Source organism: Microcaecilia unicolor, chromosome 13, assembly GCF_901765095.1.
Source record: "Microcaecilia unicolor chromosome 13, aMicUni1.1, whole genome shotgun sequence".
Lineage (NCBI taxonomy): Eukaryota > Metazoa > Chordata > Amphibia > Gymnophiona > Siphonopidae > Microcaecilia > Microcaecilia unicolor.
In genome coordinates this window covers 3,604,319-3,623,827 of record NC_044043.1, presented here as the reverse complement: position 1 = coordinate 3,623,827, position 19,509 = coordinate 3,604,319, and the positions used below count along the sequence as shown (strand labels likewise).

At 46.9% G+C, this 19,509-nt stretch overlaps 1 protein-coding gene across 1 annotated transcript in view; it reads right to left on the bottom strand.

Moving 5' to 3' along the window:
- The window catches only part of LOC115456788 (collagen alpha-6(VI) chain-like), a 38,214-nt gene extending 19,241 nt beyond the window's left edge, over positions 1-18,973 (bottom strand). Inside the window, exon 1 of the mRNA XM_030186092.1 lies at positions 18,837-18,973. Within this exon, the coding sequence (XP_030041952.1) occupies positions 18,837-18,930 (94 nt within the window). The 5' untranslated portion in view covers positions 18,931-18,973. The remainder of the gene's footprint in view (positions 1-18,836) is intronic.
- Between the last annotated feature and the right edge of the window lie 536 nt (positions 18,974-19,509).

The following is a 19,509-nucleotide window of genomic DNA, read 5'->3' as shown; positions in this document are numbered from 1 at the left end:
GAAATAGTGGCCACTAAAATAGAAAAAAACAAAACAAAACTGAACAAAGCAATGAAAGGTTTAACCAAAATCAAACAAAAATACTTCCCCTGCACAATTCTATTCTTAGGTGCTTCCCTACCTCAGGAGGCAGGCTTTCCCTTCCTTGGAAACTTTCTTGTATGCCTAGAAGGCTGGATTCAGTAAATGGTGCTCAAAAATCAGCGCTGGAAAAAAAATCGGCACTCGGTGCTATTCGATACCAGGGGCGTAGCCAGACTTCGGCGGGAGGGGGGGTCCAGAGCCTGAGGTGAGGGGGCACATTTTAGCCCCCCCCGGCGCCGCTGCCCCCCCCCCACTATTGCCGATCCCCACCACCGCCACCACCACCACCAATAACAACTTTGACCCCCCTGCCGATGACCCTCTCGACCCCCCCCCTCCCGCCTCCAACCCTCCCCTGCCACCACTGTCGCCTACCTTTGCTGGCGGGGGACCCCAACACCCACCAGCCAAAGTCCTCTTCTTCCGGCACAAGGCTTCGTTCTGTTTCTGTGAGTCTGACGTCCTGCACGTTGGGGTCCCCCGCCGTCGCTTACCTTTGCCGGCGGGGGAGGGTTGGCGGCAGGAAGGGGGGGGTCGAGAGGGTCATCGGCAGGAGGTTCCAGGGCCAAATCTACGGGGGCCCAGGCCCCCATGGTCTCACGTAGCTACGCCACTGTTCGATACAGAATGCTCTGAGCTGAGAACCCTTTATGAAATAGCACGCATCTTGGATTCTCATGCCTGAGTTTGAATACTAGGACATACGCCAACCTAAACCAGGTGTAAATCCCGGTGCACCAGTTGGGCACATCTACCCCGTGACCTACTCATGCCTGTCCTGTGGCCATGCCCCCTTTTGGGTTGGGCGTCCAGCGATATAACATAGCGCACAGCAAAATGCGAGCACAAACCCAAACTGTATTTATGTTTATTTAGTTCTTGATATCCCACCAAATTCAAAGACTGGGTCAAGGCGGTTTACAATTGGTAAAAACAGGATTAGAAAAGAACACCATTTGGAGATAGGACAGCACACATTCACAAGACGTACATACCAAAATTTACATAGGGCTCCTTTTACCAAGCGGCGATAAGCACAACGCGTGCTTACCACTCGCTATACGGGAGGTACCGTCGGGCTACCGCAGCAGCCCTGTGGTACTTCCCACCCCTAGCATGTCATTTCCTGCGCTACAAAAATGTATTCATTTTTGTAGCTCTAGAGTATACCCGGTGGTAATTGGGCAGTGCCACGCACCTCCATCTGCCACGTTCTGCCACACAGGAAACAGGAAATTATGTCAGCGAGGGCGGGACACCGGCAGATGGAAGCCTGAGAATGATAGCTGCAGGCGCCGAGGGACACTTGTTCCGACACTGGGGAGGGACGGGGTTCAGAGAAAGGAGTCCAGATGCATGGACGCCATGGAGGAGCGGGAGAAGATGTGGGTAGGTGAAAAAAAATCTGTGATATTAAAAAATACCTCTGGGAAGATGGGTGTGGTGTGGTGGGGAGGGGACGACAGCACGTGCATAGAAGGACCCATCCAAAATACTGAGCCTGGCTCCCTCTCTGGTGTATATATGGTGCTGTGCCAACCTCTTCTGTTCTGAATTTGTGATGCTGGGAATGGGCTAGTGCTCTGAAAGGTAGATGAAGGGAGGATAACCAATTTCTTGCAGGAGAAACAGTTGGAGCAGCACAGGAAACGCATATAACACCCCCACCCATTAACTACTACTACTACTTATCATTTTTATAGCGCTACTAGACGTACGCAGCGCTATACAGTTGAACATGAAGAGACAGTCCCTGCTCGACAGAGCTTACAATCTAATTAGGACAAACAAGAGATAAGGGAATATTAAGGTGAGGATGATAAAATAAGGGTTCTGAACAAGTGACTATTCAGTGTGAATACCCTGAAAACCTGATTGGTTGGGGTTTCCCCAGGACAGGTTTAAAAACCCCTGCCGTACATACTTTCAATGCCTGCCCACCCACTCTCACCCCTCAGCTTTCCCCCCCACACTTGGCACTCCCCTGTCCCCACCCACATTCCATCCTCCAAATATATCCCTCCCATACTACTACTACTACTAGTATATATATATACAGTATATATATATATATATATATATATATATGAGACGTGGCTAAATGGTTCCCATGAATGGGATGCAAACATACCAGGCTATAATCTGTTTAGGAAGGATAGAGAGAGTCGTAAAGGTGGAGGAGTAGCTCTATATGTGAGAAATGATATCACGGCGACCGAAATGACAGGGACCTGGGGAAAGGAAGAGGCGATATGGATCACCTTAAAAATAGAGGATAGAACCTCTATACACGTGGGTGTTGTCTACGGACCTCCGAAACAATTGGAGGAACTAGATAAAGACCTGATCGCAGATATTCAAAAGTTGGGAAACAAGAAAGAGGTGCTGTTGCTGGGAGATTTCAATCTGCCGGATGTAGATTGGAAGGTTCCGTCTGCGGAATCGAAAAGAAGTAGAGAGATCGTGGATGCTTTACAAAGCGGTTTGCTCAGACAAATGGTGACGGAACCCACGAGGGAGGGAGCGACACTGGATCTGGTGCTCACAAATGGGGATAGCGTGTCAAATATCTGAGTGGGTGCCCACCTGGGCAGCAGTGACCATCAAACGGTTTGGTTTGATATTACAGCTAAAGGGGAGAGCGGCCACTCAAAACTCAAAGTTCTGGATTTCAAGCGTGCTGACTTTACTAAAATGGGGGAATACCTGAGGAAGGAGATGATGGGCTGGGAGGAAATACGAGAAGTGGAAGGACAGTGGTCCAGGCTGAAAGAAGCTATAAATAGAGCCACGAACCTTTATGTAAGGAAAGTAAATAAAAGCAAGAGAAAAAGGAAACCGATATGGTTCTCCAAGCAAGTGGCTGAGAAAATAAAGGCTAAAGAGTTGGCGTTCCAGAAATACACAAAAACTAAAGAAAAGGAACACAAGGAGGAATACAGGATGAAACTGAAAGAAGCCAAGAGAGAGATACGTCTGGCGAAAGCGCAAGCGGAAGAACAAATGGCTAGAAATGTAAGGAGGGGTGACAAAAATTTCTTCAGGTATATAAGTGAAAGGAGAATGACTAAAAAGGGAATTGTGAGACTAAAAGATACTGCGAACCGCTATGTGGATAATGATGAAGAAAAAGCAAATTTGCTAAATAGATACTTTTGTTCTGTTTTCACAGAAGAAAATCCTGGAGAAGGACCGCGATGGACTGCAAAAAGTACAAATGAGATTGAAGTGGCTAGAGCACCGTTCACGGAAGAGAGTGTGTATGAACAGCTTGAAAAGCTAAAGGTAGATAAAGCCATGGGACAGGATGGGATCCACCCGAGGATATTGAGGGAGCTCAGAGAGGTTCTGGCAGGTCCTCTTAAAGATTTGTTTAATAAATCCTTGGAGACGGGAGAGGTTCCGTGGGATTGAAGAAGAGCGGATGTGGTCCCTCTTCACAAGAGTGGTGATAGGGAAGAAGCTGGAAACTACAGGCCGGTAAGCCTCACTTCGATTATTGGAAAAGTAATGGAAGTGATGCTGAAGGAAAGGATAGTGAATTTCCTGGAAGCCAATAAGTTGCGAGATCCGAGACAACATGGTTTTACCAAAGGGAAATCGTGCCAAACGAATCTCATTGAGTTCTTTGATTGGGTGACAGGAGAATTGAATCAGGGACGAGCTATGGACGTAATCTACTTAGATTTCAGCAAAGCTTTTGACACAGTTCCCCACAGGAGGCTCTTAAATAAACTGGATGGGCTGAAGATAGGACCTGAAGTGGTGAACTGGATTAGGAACTGGTTGACGGACGGAAGCCAGAGGGTGGTGGTGAATGGAATTCGCTCGGAGGAGGGAAAGGTGAGTAGTGGTGTGCCTCAGGGATCGGTGCTGGGACCGATTCTGTTCAATATATTTGTGAGTGACATTGCCGAAGGGTTAGAAGGTAAAGTTTGCCTATTTGCGGATGATACTAAGACCTGCAACAGAGTGGACACCCGGGAGGGAGTGGAAAGCATGAAAAGGGATCTGAGGAAGCTAGAAGAATGGTCTAACGTTTGGCAATTAAAATTCAATGCAAAGAAATGCAAAGTGATGCATTTAGGGAGTAGAAACCCACGGGAGACGTATGTGTTAGGCGGGGAGAGTCTGATAGGTACTGACGGGGAGAGGGATCTTGGGGTGATAGTATCCGAGGATCTGAAGGCGATGAAACAGTGTGACAAGGCGGTGGCCGTAGCGAGAAGGTTGCTAGGCTGTATAGAGAGAGGTGTGATCAGCAGAAGAAAGGAAGTGTTGATGCCCCCGTACAAGTCGTTGGTCAGGCCCCACCTGGAGTATTGTGTTCAGTTTTGGAGGCCGTACCTTGCGAAGGATGTTAAAAAGAATTGAAGCGGTGCAAAGAAAAGCTACGAGAATGGTAAGGGATTTGCGTTACAAGACGTATGAGGAGAGACTTGATGACCTGAACATGTATACTCTGGAAGAAAGGAGAAACAGGGGTGATATGATACAGACGTTCAAATATTTGAAAAGTATTAATCCGCAAATGAACCTTTTCCGGAGGTGCGAAGGCGGTAGAACGAGAGGACATGAAATGAGATTGAAGGGAGGCAGACTCAAGAAAAATGTCAGGAAGTATTTTTTCACGGAGAGAGTAGTGGATGCTTGGAATGCCCTCCCGCGGGAAGTGGTGGAAATGACTACTACTACTACTACTTGACATTTCTAAAGCGCTACTAGGGTTACGCAGCGCTGTACAATGAAAACGGTAACAGAATTCAAACACGCGGGGGATAAACATAAAGGAATCCTGTTGAGAAGGAATGGATCCTAAGGAGCTTAGCCAAGATTGGGTGGCAGAGCCGGTGGCGGGAGGTGGGGATAGTGCTGGGCAGACGTATACGGTCTATGCCAGAGCCGATGGTGGGAGGCGGGGATAGTGCTGGGCAGACTTATACGGTCTGTGCCCTGAAGAGGACAGGTACAAATCAAAGTAGGGTATACAGAAAAAGTAGCACATATGAGTTTGTCTTGTTGGGCAGACTGGTTGGACCATGCAGGTCTTTTTCTGCTGTCATTTACTATGTTACTATCTTAACATTTCTAGAGTGCTACTAGGGTTACGCAGCGCTGTACAGTTTAACAAAGAAGGACAGTCCCTGCTCGAAGGAGCTTACAATCTAAAGGACGAAATGTCAAGTTGGGGCAGTCTAGATTTCCTGAATAGAGGTATGGTGGTTAGGTGCTGAAGGCGACATTGAAGAGATGGGCATTAACCCACTATGGGCCCTTTTACTAAGCTGTGGTAAGGCCTAAGCGCGTGCAGCATGTGCCAAAACGACCCCCTGGTGGTAATTTTGGGTTTGGTGTGCGCTCATTCTGGCTGCAGAAAACAAATTGTATATTTTCTTCTGCGCGCGGCAATTCCGTTGGCAGTTGGCGTGTGCTAAACGGTTACTACACATGTAGTGCGTGAGCCCTTACCGCTAGATCAACGGGTGGCAGTAAGGGCTCAGGCTATAAATAGGCACACACTAATTTTAATTTCAGCACACGGCCATTTCCTGGCCCATTTTAAGAAAGGCCCTTTTTCACAGATGAGGTAAAAAAATGGCCAAGCGTGCGCCAGAAACACGCACCCACACTGCCGCAGACCACTTTTTACCGCAGCTTAGTTAAAGGACCCCTACATCTCTGTGCATGACTGAAGCAAAGCCAAGGCTGGATCAACCTCTTTGGGTCAACCTTGGAGAGGTTAACAACTCTAATCTCGTTTGGTTCTTCAGTTGCAGACAATATGCCAGGACTGCATGATCTGTCTCAGTGATCGCAATGTTGTCACACAGGACCACCGAGTTGGGGGAGGCAGGGGGGAAAAAATTCCCCAGGCCCGGCCTCCAAGGTGAGGCCCGGCGCCGGTGTCTCTCTCTCTTTCTCTCCTGCTCCTGACGGGCCCCAGTGTTCGGGCCCCGCTCCAGTGCTGCTCTTCGCTCGCCTCTACCGCCGTGCCGACCGGCTGCTTTCCCCCTCAGGTGCATACTCGGTTGAAACCAAGCCTGCGCGACAAGAGAAAAAAGCAGCTGCAGGGGCAGAGCAGGCATAGAGTGAAGAGCAGCGCTAGAGTCTTCTGCTGGCGGGGCATCAGAATCCCCGCCAGCCCCAAGGTTGGCAGCGGTGATCCTGGGGGGGAGGGGGGCGGCTTGGCTCAGTCTCTCGGCGGCCCTGTTGTCACCCAGTATTCGCTTCCAGTCCTTGAGAGCTGTGCATTGGTTGGATTTTCATGAAATTCCTAATGAATATGTATGGGATAGGTGTGCATACAATGAAGGCAGTATGCATGCAGATTTTCTCATATATATTCTTAATGGGTATCCTGAAAGCCTGATTTATTTGTGGCCCTTGAATACATATAGTTACTCAGATATCAATTTGGAGGATCAAAGAAAACTGAGGCAAAGAAAAGTGAAAGTTTATTTGTTTGCACAGTCTAGAAACTGAGCTTCATTTGCCTAATCAAACATATCAATGGCAAGTGACCGACTCACCTGCAAATGCGCAGTAGAAACTTCCCTCTGTCCCGCCCTCGCTGCCACCTGGAGCCTGGAAACGAACATCGTGAGCACCAACCTCCACCCTCCCCCCCATCCCCGCCGCCGCTCCCGCCCCCCTCCGTATCGGGCCCCCTTCACTGACCTGCCAGCGCCTCTCACCTCCGTGTGGAAGCGCTGTAGGCAGCAGCAGAGCGATCTGCTGCTGCCTGCAGCGCTTTCATACGGAGGTGAGAGGCGCTGTCAGGTCAGTGCAGGGGGCCCGGCAAGGAGGGGGGGGGAGGGAGCGGCGACGAGGAGGGTAGCTGGAAATCTCGCCCGTTTTAACGGGCTTAACAGCTAGTAATTAATATCTGGAGACTTGTGCAATATAAATGTTCATACAGAAAAATACTGTGACTGCAAAATTGTGTGCAAAAAAGTGCTGGTAGAATTTTTATCCAATTCAGGGAAGAATTGTGACATGACTTTTTTTTTGGACGTCATGGGCACAAGGTACATTGTTTCACAACTGAGCAAGCAGACTGGGTCTCCTTAATCTGGCCTAAGTGTTGTTTGGGTCTTGATGTCTTAATGTAATCCCCTGGTGAATTGGGATTACTAAAAGATGGAATCCCTGTAGAGAGTCACTGAGGGGAGTAACTGGGAGGTCCCTGGGTTGAAGGAAACCCGGCCCATGGGAGTGTTTATGAAACAAAATGCAGAGGAAAAGTGTCCCTGAAGAGAAGAGTGACAGGGGAGATGGAGTCAAGGGATAATAAAAGTGGAGATTTCCTTGGTTTTGTCTCTAAAGAAGGACACTGAGTAATCTCTGGTTGCCTGCAAGCCCCTGCCAAGTGGCCAGGATCTTTGAACACCACCTTCGAGTAGGCAGAAATTAAGGAGCAGTTATTGTCGTTCTCACGATAACTGGAGAAGGAATAAGAGCTCTGGAAGGATTGGGGAGCCCTATCCAGGAGCAGGACAGAGCAGAAAAGTATCTGCTTAAGGCCAGGGTGTGACCCAGCAAGATGCCCTCATGGAAGGAGGACGGCCCTAAAGGGGTTTGTGCCTGATGGGAGAGATTGGAAGTAGGACAAATATGGCCCTTGAAAACTGACAGAGCAGAGCAGGTGTATTCTAGAACCCTGTGCGTAGAGTTTTGGATTGCCCATGACCACACCCCCTTTTCACCATGCACATAAGAATTTGTGCGCACCACCTTACAGAATACGCTTAGCAGGTAGTGCATGCAAATTCTAAGTAAAGCCAATTAGTGCTGATAAGTGCTTGTTATCCAATTAACGCTGATTGGCTTGTAAACCAATTAGGTTATGCAAATTGTTATGGAATCCGCTTAGATTTCCGTGCGGAAATCTTGCCGTGATATAGAGAATCCAGGGGTAAATGCAGCAGAAACAGAAACGTAATGTTCAGTGAGGAGTTTGCACACTTTTACCACCATTCTTCATCCTAGCTTCTCACATTAGTATTTTTCATACGTCACTTTCATATCAGCATCACATTTCTTAAGATCATTTGTCACTTTGGTTTCTCAAGACGATGCATCTTTCCATTGAATGATTGACATATTTGGATTCAGACACTACACCTAGTTTTCAGCTATATGAAGCTTCCACTTACTTTTTAATTCATCTATATTACCCGCAGTTTATTTTATGTAAATCATTTTATTTTTATTTATTGGTTTGTACACTCATTTAACCTTTATTTATATATATATCTTTTTAATATCATTAATTTATGTTTTGTTTTAAATTATTTTATGGTAAAAATCTATAATTTTCCTGTAAGTCTGTGCTTATTCTCTCTATTTGCCTAGATCCCTAATGTAGGCGGCGAAACATGGACCATGTCAGGTCTGATTAATAAAGTATAGCTGTGTTGCCCCCATCCTTGAAGGGTCCTGTGCTGCTTTGGCTTCTAATTCCAATGCTACTCAGCGATGATATGCTCATTCCTACTCTCTTTAGTCCCTTAGGGCCCTTTTACAAAGGGGCACTGAAAAATGGCTTGTGGTAGTGTAGGCGCGGGCTTTGGGTGTGCGCCGATCCATTTTTCAGCGTGCCTGTAAAAAAAAGGCCTTTTTTGAATTTTTGCCAAAAATGGACATGTGGCAAAATCAAAATTGCCGCGTGTCCCTTCGGGTCTGAGACCTTACCGCCAGCCATTGACTTAGCGGTAAAGACTCATGCGGTAACTGGGCGGTAATGAGCTACGCGCGTCAAGTACCACTTGGCGCGCGGGTCGGAAAACATTTTTTGGACACGTGTCTCGGATGCACGTCAAAAATGAAATTACCCCAAGAGGCACGTGGTAGCCATGCGGTAACTCCATTTTGGCAGGTGTTGGGCTCAGGTAGATGCTTACGCGGCTTAGTGAAAGAGCCCCTTGATCTCCGTCGCATAGGGATATGCATTCCAGTGGCGTAGCTATGTGGGGCCATGGGGGCCTGGGCCCCCGTAGATTTGGCCCTGGACCCCCCTGCGGATGACCCTTTTGACCCCCCCTCCCGCTGCCAACCCGCCGTCGCCTATCTTTGCTGGCGGGGGACCCCAACCTCCGCCAGCCGAGGCCCTCTTCTTCCGTTGCAAGGATGTCAGGCTCAGAAACTGAACAAAGCCTTGCAACAGATGAAGAGGACCTCGGCTGATGGGGGTTGGGGTCCCCCGCCAACAAAGGGTGGTGGTGGGAGGGGGGTTGAGAGGGTCGTCAGCAGGGGGGGTCGGCAATGGCGGGGAGGGCAGGGACTGTCTTTCTTCTATGTTTGTGCAGCGCTGCGTATGCCTTGTAGCGCTATAGAAATGCTAAATAGTAGTAGTAGTAGTAGGAGGGGGTCGTCGGCACCGGGGGGGGGGGGCTAAAATGTGCCCCCTCACCTCAGGCTCTGGACGCCCCTCCCGCCGAAGTCTGGCTACGCCCCTGGTGCATTCATTTGAAACCACAAAAGGATATGACAACGATATTTCCTATGTCGTCCACAAACAGTTTTGTGTTTTGTTCTGTGCAGTCTTTTCCGATAGTGTATACAAGAGCAAAGCATCGCAGAAAAGAGTAAACACTCTTCTGAATGAGTATGAACTCCCTGTGTATAGCAAACCAAAAGAAAAAAGACTGATCAAAAAAGACGACAAAATGAAACAGGAGTAACTTGTAATAAACCACTTCTTCTGTTACCCTCCTGGTCCATTTTTTTTGTCTTTTTTGATCTGCTTTTTTTCTTTTGGTTTGCTATTTCTGTGGCAGATCTTTGCCTTTTTTTTGTTTCTGTCTCCCTGTGTATAGTGCGCACACTTTCCAAAACAGCGTGCGTAATTGTAATGAGAGAGTTCCCATGAAAACATAAGGAAAAAAAAAACATTCCCAGAAACGACACAAAAACACCCCTGATGTTCTTGCACTCATGCTAAAAATGATCACATCTTAACCCTTCTACAGAACCTTCACATTTCACATCACACTTAGGGCTCTGTTTACTAAGGTGAGTCAGCGTTTTTAGCACGTGCACAAAATTAGCGCGCGCTGTGTAGACGCCCATAGGAATATTGCGGGCGCCTACACAGTTAGCACGCGATAAAAGCACCAACGCGCCTCTAGCACGGCTTAGTAAACGGGGCCCTTAATCCTGACAATCACTGCTCCTTCTCTTCATGACTTATGGTACCAACACGTTGGAAGCACCAGACTGTCCTACAAATGCCCACGACCAGTTATTATTAGCATTTGTATAGCACTACCAGACGCACGCAGCGCTGAACACTTGACACAGAGGGACAGTCCCTGCTCAATAGAGCTTACAATTTAAAATAATACAGACAGACAAGACAATTAAGGGGGAGGCAAATGAGTAGTGGCTAGGAGCCAAAAGCAGCAGTGAAAAGGTGGGTTTTCAGCATAGATTTGAAAACAGGTAGCGATGGAGCTAGACGTACAGGCTCAGGAAGTTTATTCCAGGCATAAGGTGCCGCGAGAGAAAAGGAACGAAGCCGGGGGGTAACAGTGGAGCAGAAGGGGGACGACAAGAGAGATTTGTCCAGCGAGCGGAGGTCATGGGGAGGAATGTAGGGAGAGATGAGAGTGGAGAGGTAATGGGGAGGGGGGCTGCAGAATGGATGCATTTAAAGGTCAGTAAGTTCTGTTAAAATCACTACACGGGGCCCTTTCACAAAAGCCTACTGTGGGCTTTCTGCATGGCAATCCTGCAGGAGCCCAGCAGTACTTACAGCCCCCACCGTGTGCCATTTCCACTGCACAGAAGTTATTTTTTTCCCAGCGGCGGGGAATCAGATAGCACCGCGCATTGCCTGGTTACCACCAGGCTCCCCTAGGAAATGGCCACACACCAATGCCTTGGTGTAGCGCATAGACATTTTTTTTTCTTGGACAAAAAAAACCTTTCACTCGTTGCAGTAAAAGGGGGGCCTCAGCATTCGGTAAATCCACGTGCTGATGCCACCGCAGTGCCCCTATTACTTCCGCTTGGTAAAAGGAGCCCTAAATAAATTACCCAGTGAGGCGCTGTTTACTGACAACAGATTCAAAGAGTTTCCACTATGATTCTCTTGTAATTCCAGATCTCTCACTATATTCATTATGAACCACTGTCTGGCAAGGTTTCTCCAGAATTCTGTCTGGGTTGCCTCCTTACCCTCCATCTTTCATTATTTTCTAGAAGACGCTAAGGGGCCCTTTTACTAAGCCACATAAGCGTCTAGGCGCACCAAAATGGAATTCCTGCCTGGCTACTGCATGGCTCTTGCAGTAATTTCATTGGTTGGCAGTAAGATCTCAGATCCAAAATGGATGCGCGGCAATTTTCATTTTGACGCACATCCATTTTCAGCAAAATTTTAAAAAGGCATTTTTGTAGGTGCGCTGAAAAATGATTCTGCGCATGCCCAAAACCTGCGTCTATGCTACTGCAAGCCATTTTTCAGCGCACCTTTGTAAAAGGACCCCTAATCCTCCTGTTTACTAAGTTGCGTTAGCAGCTGCCGCACGGCAACACTGACTGACACAGCCCGTTCATAGTGAACAGGCTGTGTCGGCATTAACGCATCACCAGTTGCTAGCACAGCTTAGTAAACAGCAAGGTTGCAAGCTCCAGATAGGTCAATGAAGTCCTATTTTTACCGTACTATATGCATGGACTCATAGTTCTTGAGTCCTCTTGATTTTCCCAAGGAAAACAAGTCTACAAGGTCAAGCAAGCACTGGAGCAAAGTCAGAACTGCATTATCCTGCCCTGAAAAACTGAAGCTAGCTGGTAACCTTAGGGAACACTTCTTTGTGTTAATAGCTAATTTGTGTGTCTTTTCCATTTATTTTGTAACTGTTTTGTTCAATGTTTGCATAAAGGGGGATCATTGCTTGCATCTTATATAATAGTTATCTGTAATTGGGTGTTATGAGGAGGGCAGTCTTATAATGGGGTGTCTAGGTCAAAATAACAGAAGACACCTGTTTTATTCTTGTTTTATTTGAGCTCTGAAAATTACAGCTAGAACTATCAAAACTCAGCACAAATAATTCTCTGTGATTACAAACACTGGAAATAATATTCAGCTGGCAGCCACATAAAGATGGTACTGACTTTTACACAGTCCTATTCAGGGGCGTAGCCAGACTTCGGTGGGAGGGGGGTCCAGAGCCTGAGGTGAGGGGGCACATTTTAGCCCCCCCCCCCGGTGCCGCTGCCAACTTTGACCCAACCCTCCCCCGCCGTCACCTACCTTTGCTGGCGGGGACCCCAACCCCCACCAGCCGAGGTCCTCTTCTTCCTTCGTTCTGTTTCTGAGTCTGACGTCCTGCACGTACGTCTTGCACAAAGGAAGAAGAGGACCTTGGCTGGCAGGGGTTGGGGTCCCCCGCCAGCAAAGGTAGGTGACGGCGGGTTGACGGCGGATTGGTGGCGGGAGGGGGGGTTGAGAGGGTCGTCATCAGGGGGGTCCAGGGCCAGATCTACGGGGGCCCAGGCCCCCGTGGCCCCACGTAGCTACGCCCCTGGTCCTATTTATGCGGTTAATCTAGCTGGTTAAGTTCTCACAACTGGCACTTAAGTGGCCAATGCCAACTCTGCCCCTAGAAAGCTCCCCAAATAGTTTCTAATTCTGCGCTAACCAGTTATTTTCAGTGGCACTAACCAGTTACGTGCTGGTTAGCCCCAAACCGGTGATTCAACTGGCCAGGAACCATTTCTAGCTGGTTAAATCGCTTTGAATTTCGACCCGTAGGTGCAGCAGTATTGGGTTATCCTAGTATTCTATAGTACAATCTAGGTACCTAGGTTTCAGGGGAGTAGCTACCATTGAGCGAGCCTGGGAAAATTCCCAGGGCCGCACAATGGTAGGGGCTGCCTGAAGTGATCTCCCTCCCTCTCCAGCCTCCACGCGCCCGGGTCCTGCATCTGTTTAGCCCTCTTTCCACCCCCCACCAATCCGCCAAACAGTGCAGTGTGTTGCAGGCAGAAGCCACAGTGAAAGTGGCCTCTCCCTGTCTGGCAGAGACTTTCCTTTGCTTGTCCTGCCCACAGGAAGTTGCATTATTCAGGTAGGACGTGCAGAGGAAAGGCTCCGCCAGCTAGACAGAGTGTTTCTACCAGTGACAATCCTCTGCTGACTGTAACATGCTGCAGCATTTGGAAGACCGATGGGGTCAGGAGTGGGGGCTATAGACCCAGGTGCAGAACTGGAGCAAAGTGGAAGAGGAAGAGAGGGGGAGAGATACTGGACCTTGGGGGACAGGGAAGCAAAGGGAAGCGAGAGAGAGAGACCTAGACCAAAGGGGAGGGGGAGAGTGGGGGCCAATGCTGGACTGGGGGGCAGAGAGAGTGAGATTCTGGACCAACAGAGGGAGGGAGTGAGAGATACTAGACCAGAGAAGGTAGGGGGGTCAGGGGTGGGGGTACAGGAGGAAAGGAAGAGAGAGGAGAGAATCTGGACATGTGGAGGGACGTGGACATAGAAATGCTGGCAGAGGATGAAGCAGAGGGGCAATACTAGACACAAGGGGAGGGATAGGGGCACAAAGGAGAGATGCCGAACGTGGAGGTAGACAGGGGCAAAAGGGAAATACACTGGACAGGACAGATAGGGACACACAGGAAATATGGTTGGCGGAAACAGAGAAGAAATGTCAAAAGGATGAGACCCTGGAGATAACTGAGAAAAGTAGAAGAGAGACATTAGGACCAAAGCAACGTTTAGATAACAAAGATAGGAAAAAGAGTATATTTTTCTAATTGTAATATGTCAACTTTGGGAAATGTGCCCCCCCCCCCGGTCCCCACTACCCTGGAAATGATGGTGTTAAAGGGGGCCCATTTCAATTTTTCTGCCCAGGTCCCATTCAGTCCTTGCTAAACCTCCGCTAGGTTCTGTTATAGAGTAGATTCTTACCATATGACCTTGGCCTGATTAAATGGAGATGCCTAGTTATAGAATTGACCTCTCTATATATATACTTTCCAACACTAGGCATACACGTTAATGGCAGCTTCACGGCTGGCATAAGCAGTGGCGTACCAAGGTGGGGGCGGTCCGCCCCGGGTGCACGCCGCTGGGGGGGTGCCGCGGCGGGCGCCTGTTCCCCTATCTCAGTCCGAGTTCGCAATTCGCATGTGTTCACTGCTCCCTCAGAGGGAGCAGTGAACACATGCGAATTGCGAACTCGGAGACAGGGCAACAGGCGCGTGCCGCGGCACCCCCCCCCCAGCGGCGTGCACCCGGGGGGGGGGAGAGGTGTCATTTTGCCGGGGGGGGCACGCTGCACCCGGGGGGGGAGGCGCATCGGCGATCCGCCCCGGGTGTCAGCTAGGGTCGGAACGCCACTGGGCATAAGTGCTGCACCTAAGTACATGTGTTGTCTCACTTGTTACACTAGTGAGACAGGAAGGAGCAAAGGAAGGTGAGCACTGGAGTTCCTCAGGGGTCGGTGCTGGGGCCTATTCTGTTTAATATATTTGTGGGAGATATTGCTAAAGGGTTGGAAGGAAAGGTGTGCCTTTTTGCGGATGACACAAAAATAGCCAATGGAATGGATACCCTGGATGGAGTAGAAACGATGAGAAGGGATCTCCGAACCTTAGAAGAATGGTCGAGGGTCTGGCAGTTAAAATTTAATAAGTAATTTACATTTACACAATAAACTAAAAATATAACAGTGCACTGTGTGACATACTATATATATTTTTTTATTTTAAATATGCTAATAGTGCTCAGCGGAGGGGGGTTACGTCCACAGGACTCATTCGCAGTATATACGGCACAAACACCATCGCACACCACCTTCCTATCGTATTATGTGCTATATGGCATATAAATTCTGCCCGTTATGCTTATTATTTCCAACAAAACTATTGAGCAGATGTTGCTACTTAGCTTGATTGCTGCTTAACACATTTCTGGATGATGGCTGTGTTTAGATGTGTCAACGTCCTGTAGGGATCCCCATCCATGGTGTAGTTAAAAACATATCCGTGGTGTTAATGCTCCCTAAACTCGGGACTAGTATCCAACTTTCTCATGCCACTGAGGGGGGAAGTTATCAACGTGGCCTACCTTTAAAACGGGCTATTTTACAGCTAACCTGAGTTATCAGTAATTAGGACTCATTGCATAAAATAGGACCTGTGCTAAAATAGCAAGAGTTAATGGTAAAAACAACAGGTCTTAAAGGTAGTCCACAATGATAAGGTATATTAGTGAAAGGAGGAAGACTAAAAATGGAATTGTGAGACTGAAAGATGCTACGAACCACTATGTGGAAAATGATGAAGATAAAGCAAATGTGCTAAACAAATACTAGTGTTCTGTTTTCATGGAAGAAAATCCTGGAGAAGGGCCATGATTGACTGGCAAAAGTTCATTTGAGAATGGAGCGGATATAGCACCGTTCACGGAAGAGTGTTTATGAACAACTTGAAAATCTAAGGTGGACAAAGCCATGGGACCGGACAGGATCCATCCCAGGATATTGAGGGAGCTCAGAGAGGTTCTGGCAGGTTCTCTTAAAGATTTGTTCAATAAATCCTTGGAGACGGGAGAGCTTCCATGGGATTGGAGAAGAGCGGATGTAGTCCCTCTTCACAAAAGTGGTGATAGGGAAGAAGCTGGGAACTACAGGCCGGTAAGCCTCACTTCGGTTATTGGAAAAGTAATGGAAGTGATGCTGAAGGAAAGGATAGTGAATTTCCTGGAATCCAATAAGTTGCAAGATCCGAGACAACATGGTTTTACCAAAGGTAAATCGTGCCAAACGAATCTCATTGAATTCTTTGACTGGGTGACCAGAGAATTGAATCAATGACGTGTGATAGATATAATCTACTTAGATTTCAGCAAAGCCTTTGACACAGTTCCTTACAGGAGGCTCTTGAATAAACTTGACAGGCTGAAGATAGGACCTGACATGGTGAACTGGATTAGGAACTGGTTGACGGACAGACACAAGAGGGTGGTGGTTAATGGAATTCACTCGGAGGAGAGAAAGGTGAGTAGTGGAGTGCCTCAAGGATCGGTGCTGGGGCCAATTCTGTTCAATATATTTGTGAGTGACATTGCCGAAGGGTTAGAAGGTAAAGTTTGCCTTTTTGCGGATGATACCAACATTTGTAACAGATTGGACACCCTAGAGGGAGTGGAAAACATGAACAAGGATCTGCAGAAGCTAGAAGAATGGTGTAATGTTCGGCAATTAAAATTCAATGCAAAGAAGTGCAAAGTGATGCACTTAGGGAGAAGAAATCCACAGGAGATGTATGTATTAGGTGGTGAGAATCTGATATGCACAGACAGAGAAGAGGGATCTTGGGGTGATAGTATCTGAGGATCTGAAAGTGATGAAACAGCATGACAAGGCGGTGGTCGTAGCCAGAAGGATACTAGGCTTTATAGAGAGAGGTGTAACCAGCATAAGAAAGGAGATGTTGATGCCCTTGTACAAGTCGTTGATGAGGCCCCACCTAGAGTATTGTGTTCAGTTTTGGAGGCCGTATCTTGCTAAGGATGTAAAAACACTTGAAGCGGTGCAAAGAAAAGCTACAAAAATGGTATGGGATTTGCATTACAAGACGTACGAGGAGAGACTTACTGACCTGAACATGTATACCCTGGAGGAAAGAAGAAACAGGGGTGATATGATACAGACGTTCAAATATTTAAAGGATATTAATCCGCAAACAAACCTTTTCCGGAAACGGAAAGGCGGTAGAACATGAATTGAGGTTGAAGGGGGGCAGACTCAGGAAAAATGTCAGGAAGTATTTTTTTCATGGAGAGAGTAGTGGATACTTGGAATGCCCTCCTGTGGGAGGTGGTGGACATGAAAATGGTAACAGAATTCATAAATGTGTGGGATAAACACAAAGGAGTCCTGTTCAGAAGGAATGGATCCACAGATGCTTAGCGGAGGTGGGTGGCAACACCAGTAATTAGACAGCAAAGCTAGTGCTGGGCAGACTTCTACGGTCTGTGCCCTGAAAATGGCAAGGACAAATCAAGGTCCGGTGTTTATATATAAAGTAGTACATGCGAGTTTATCTTGGGCAGACTGGATGGGCCATACAGGTCTTTCTCTGCCGTCATCTACTATGCTACTATGATAAATTTCCCCCTGAGTATCCTTACAGACCGTCTAGACACTTTCCAAATAGTGCAAGGAGAGAGGGGCAAATTATGTGGAGAACAGTGATGTTCAGCCTTCTATCTGGATGGCTATGTAATTCATTTTAGGCAGTGCGTTTTTTTCTAGCGAAAAAGACGCCGGTACTCAAATGCCAGGCCACCCTTCAGGGGTGGGGTGATCACTGAGGTACTCCACCCCACAATAGCCAGGCCCCCTGCAACCAGTCGCAGAATCCATGACAAGGCAGAGTTGGTGTGTAGAGCCTGAGATCTTTCATTAAAACTTGGGGACCATGGACCAATTTTAGCAGACAATGGAAAAGGTGCTGGCACTCAGTACCCCCAAGTACCCCCTCTGGCAATGAATTCTTCATCATGTATTTAAACACCATGGCTAGCATATTTAAAAAAATGTCAGCTGTGTTGTTTAATTATTGACCTATTAATTTTTAATGAAAAATTCCTTTGGGTTTTTTTTTTAAGACCTAGAATTGATTTGATGATTAGCTCTCCATTCCAGGATAGATAAATGAATTTTACCATCCTTACTTATATGGAGTGTGCCAGATGACTGAATCCGTTCCTCTAAGGTCTTTTCCCCTATATGCAAATATACAAAATCTGAGCTTTTTTTTTTTTTTTTTTTGAATGAGTTTGGGAATTTTTTCACAATTAGATGTGCTCATGATATGGAGAATTGTTAATAAAAAATTTCTTCCTTAGGATGACTTTTTTAAGAACACCAGCCTATGCTGGCAGAAAATAGTAATTTTTATTTATTTTGGTGCATTTTTACCCCACATTTTCCCACAAGAGCAGGCACAATGTGGCTTCAAGAGGATACAATACAATACATAACGGCACAGTTATGGAATGAGACAGGAGGAGAAGAAACATGGGATAACATGGGGAGAATGTCAGGGGCGAAGCAACCGGCGAATAACCTGTACAGTCAACAAGAAAGAAAAGTTAAACATTGGAGTTGCCGGTGGAATAAGCCTTGTCGAATAAGAATGTTTTCAAGGACTTCTTGAACAGTTGGTGGTCGACTAGCTCTTTTAGTTGTTTTGGCAGAACATTCCAGGATTTAGGACTGATGTAGGGGAAGGACGAAGCAAAAAGGGTCTTGTATTTAATATTCCTGCAGTTGGAATAATGTAGATTGAGGTAGGTCCTTGCAGATATTAGGGCATTTCTAGACGGTAGATCGATTAGATTGAGCATGTAGGGGCGTCTCCATATATTATCTTGTGTGTTAGTGAGCAGATTTTAAATGTAATACGGTCTTTTACAGGGAGCCAGTGTAGATTAAGACGTAGTGGTTGAGCACGATCAAAGCGTGATTTTCCCAGTATTAGCCTTGCAGCCGTGAACAGCTATTAGAGAACTAAAGAGCTAATTTGATAAGCACTTCAATGTAAGCATCTGAATATGTGAATCTGGATGGAACCTGCCCTGCTTTATGTACAACCACACCACCACAGAAGTATTCTAGAAATTTCTCTGAGTGGCTTCATAGAATGCAAAACTTTCCCAGGGGTCATACATTTTGCTGAGTTTTAACCATCTGCATTGTAGGTAGTACAATCATACTCACGGGTAGTAGAATTAGTACTATTGGTGCTGTCGGTCGCAGGACACAACCCTATCCAAAGGCTGAGGACAGTGAAGAGGATGCCGATAGCCTTCATGGCGCTTCTCTACCAGAGACTTGTCCAGGTATCTAGCACCAAGCCTAGCTGAAATTTATACTCTTCTTCAGATGCAGCTGACAAAGGAGAGGGAAGGTCAGGATATGGTGTAGTTTGTTCAAAGATCAAGCTGCCAGCACATCGTCATTCAAAGAAGGATGTTCTCCATCACTTTTGCCAGGTACAGAAGTTCCCTGCCCAGAAACTGTATCCAAAAAATACAGAAAAAGTACTTGTGTTTAGCAAGGAAATACTAACAGACAATTTCCGTTGCCCACATCATTGAAAAACAAAATAGTCATTGTTCATTATTTGGAACAGGCTAATAAAGAATCTCCTAGTTAAAAAAAAAAAAACCCCTCAAGATATCTCACTGGACACACTTTTTAAGAATCCATAAACCTTGTGAGCTGAGTACTCAGGTAGTTTCATGTTCAGGCAGATGCCAGACTCTTCCACAGTGCCTTCATTTACACACAAACATCATCATTTTCACCAGTAACCTCTGTTTGCTTTTAAGAGAGGCACCTGTGTTGGAATATTTGAAACACAGCTTGAGATTTAGTTTTGGAGAAATCT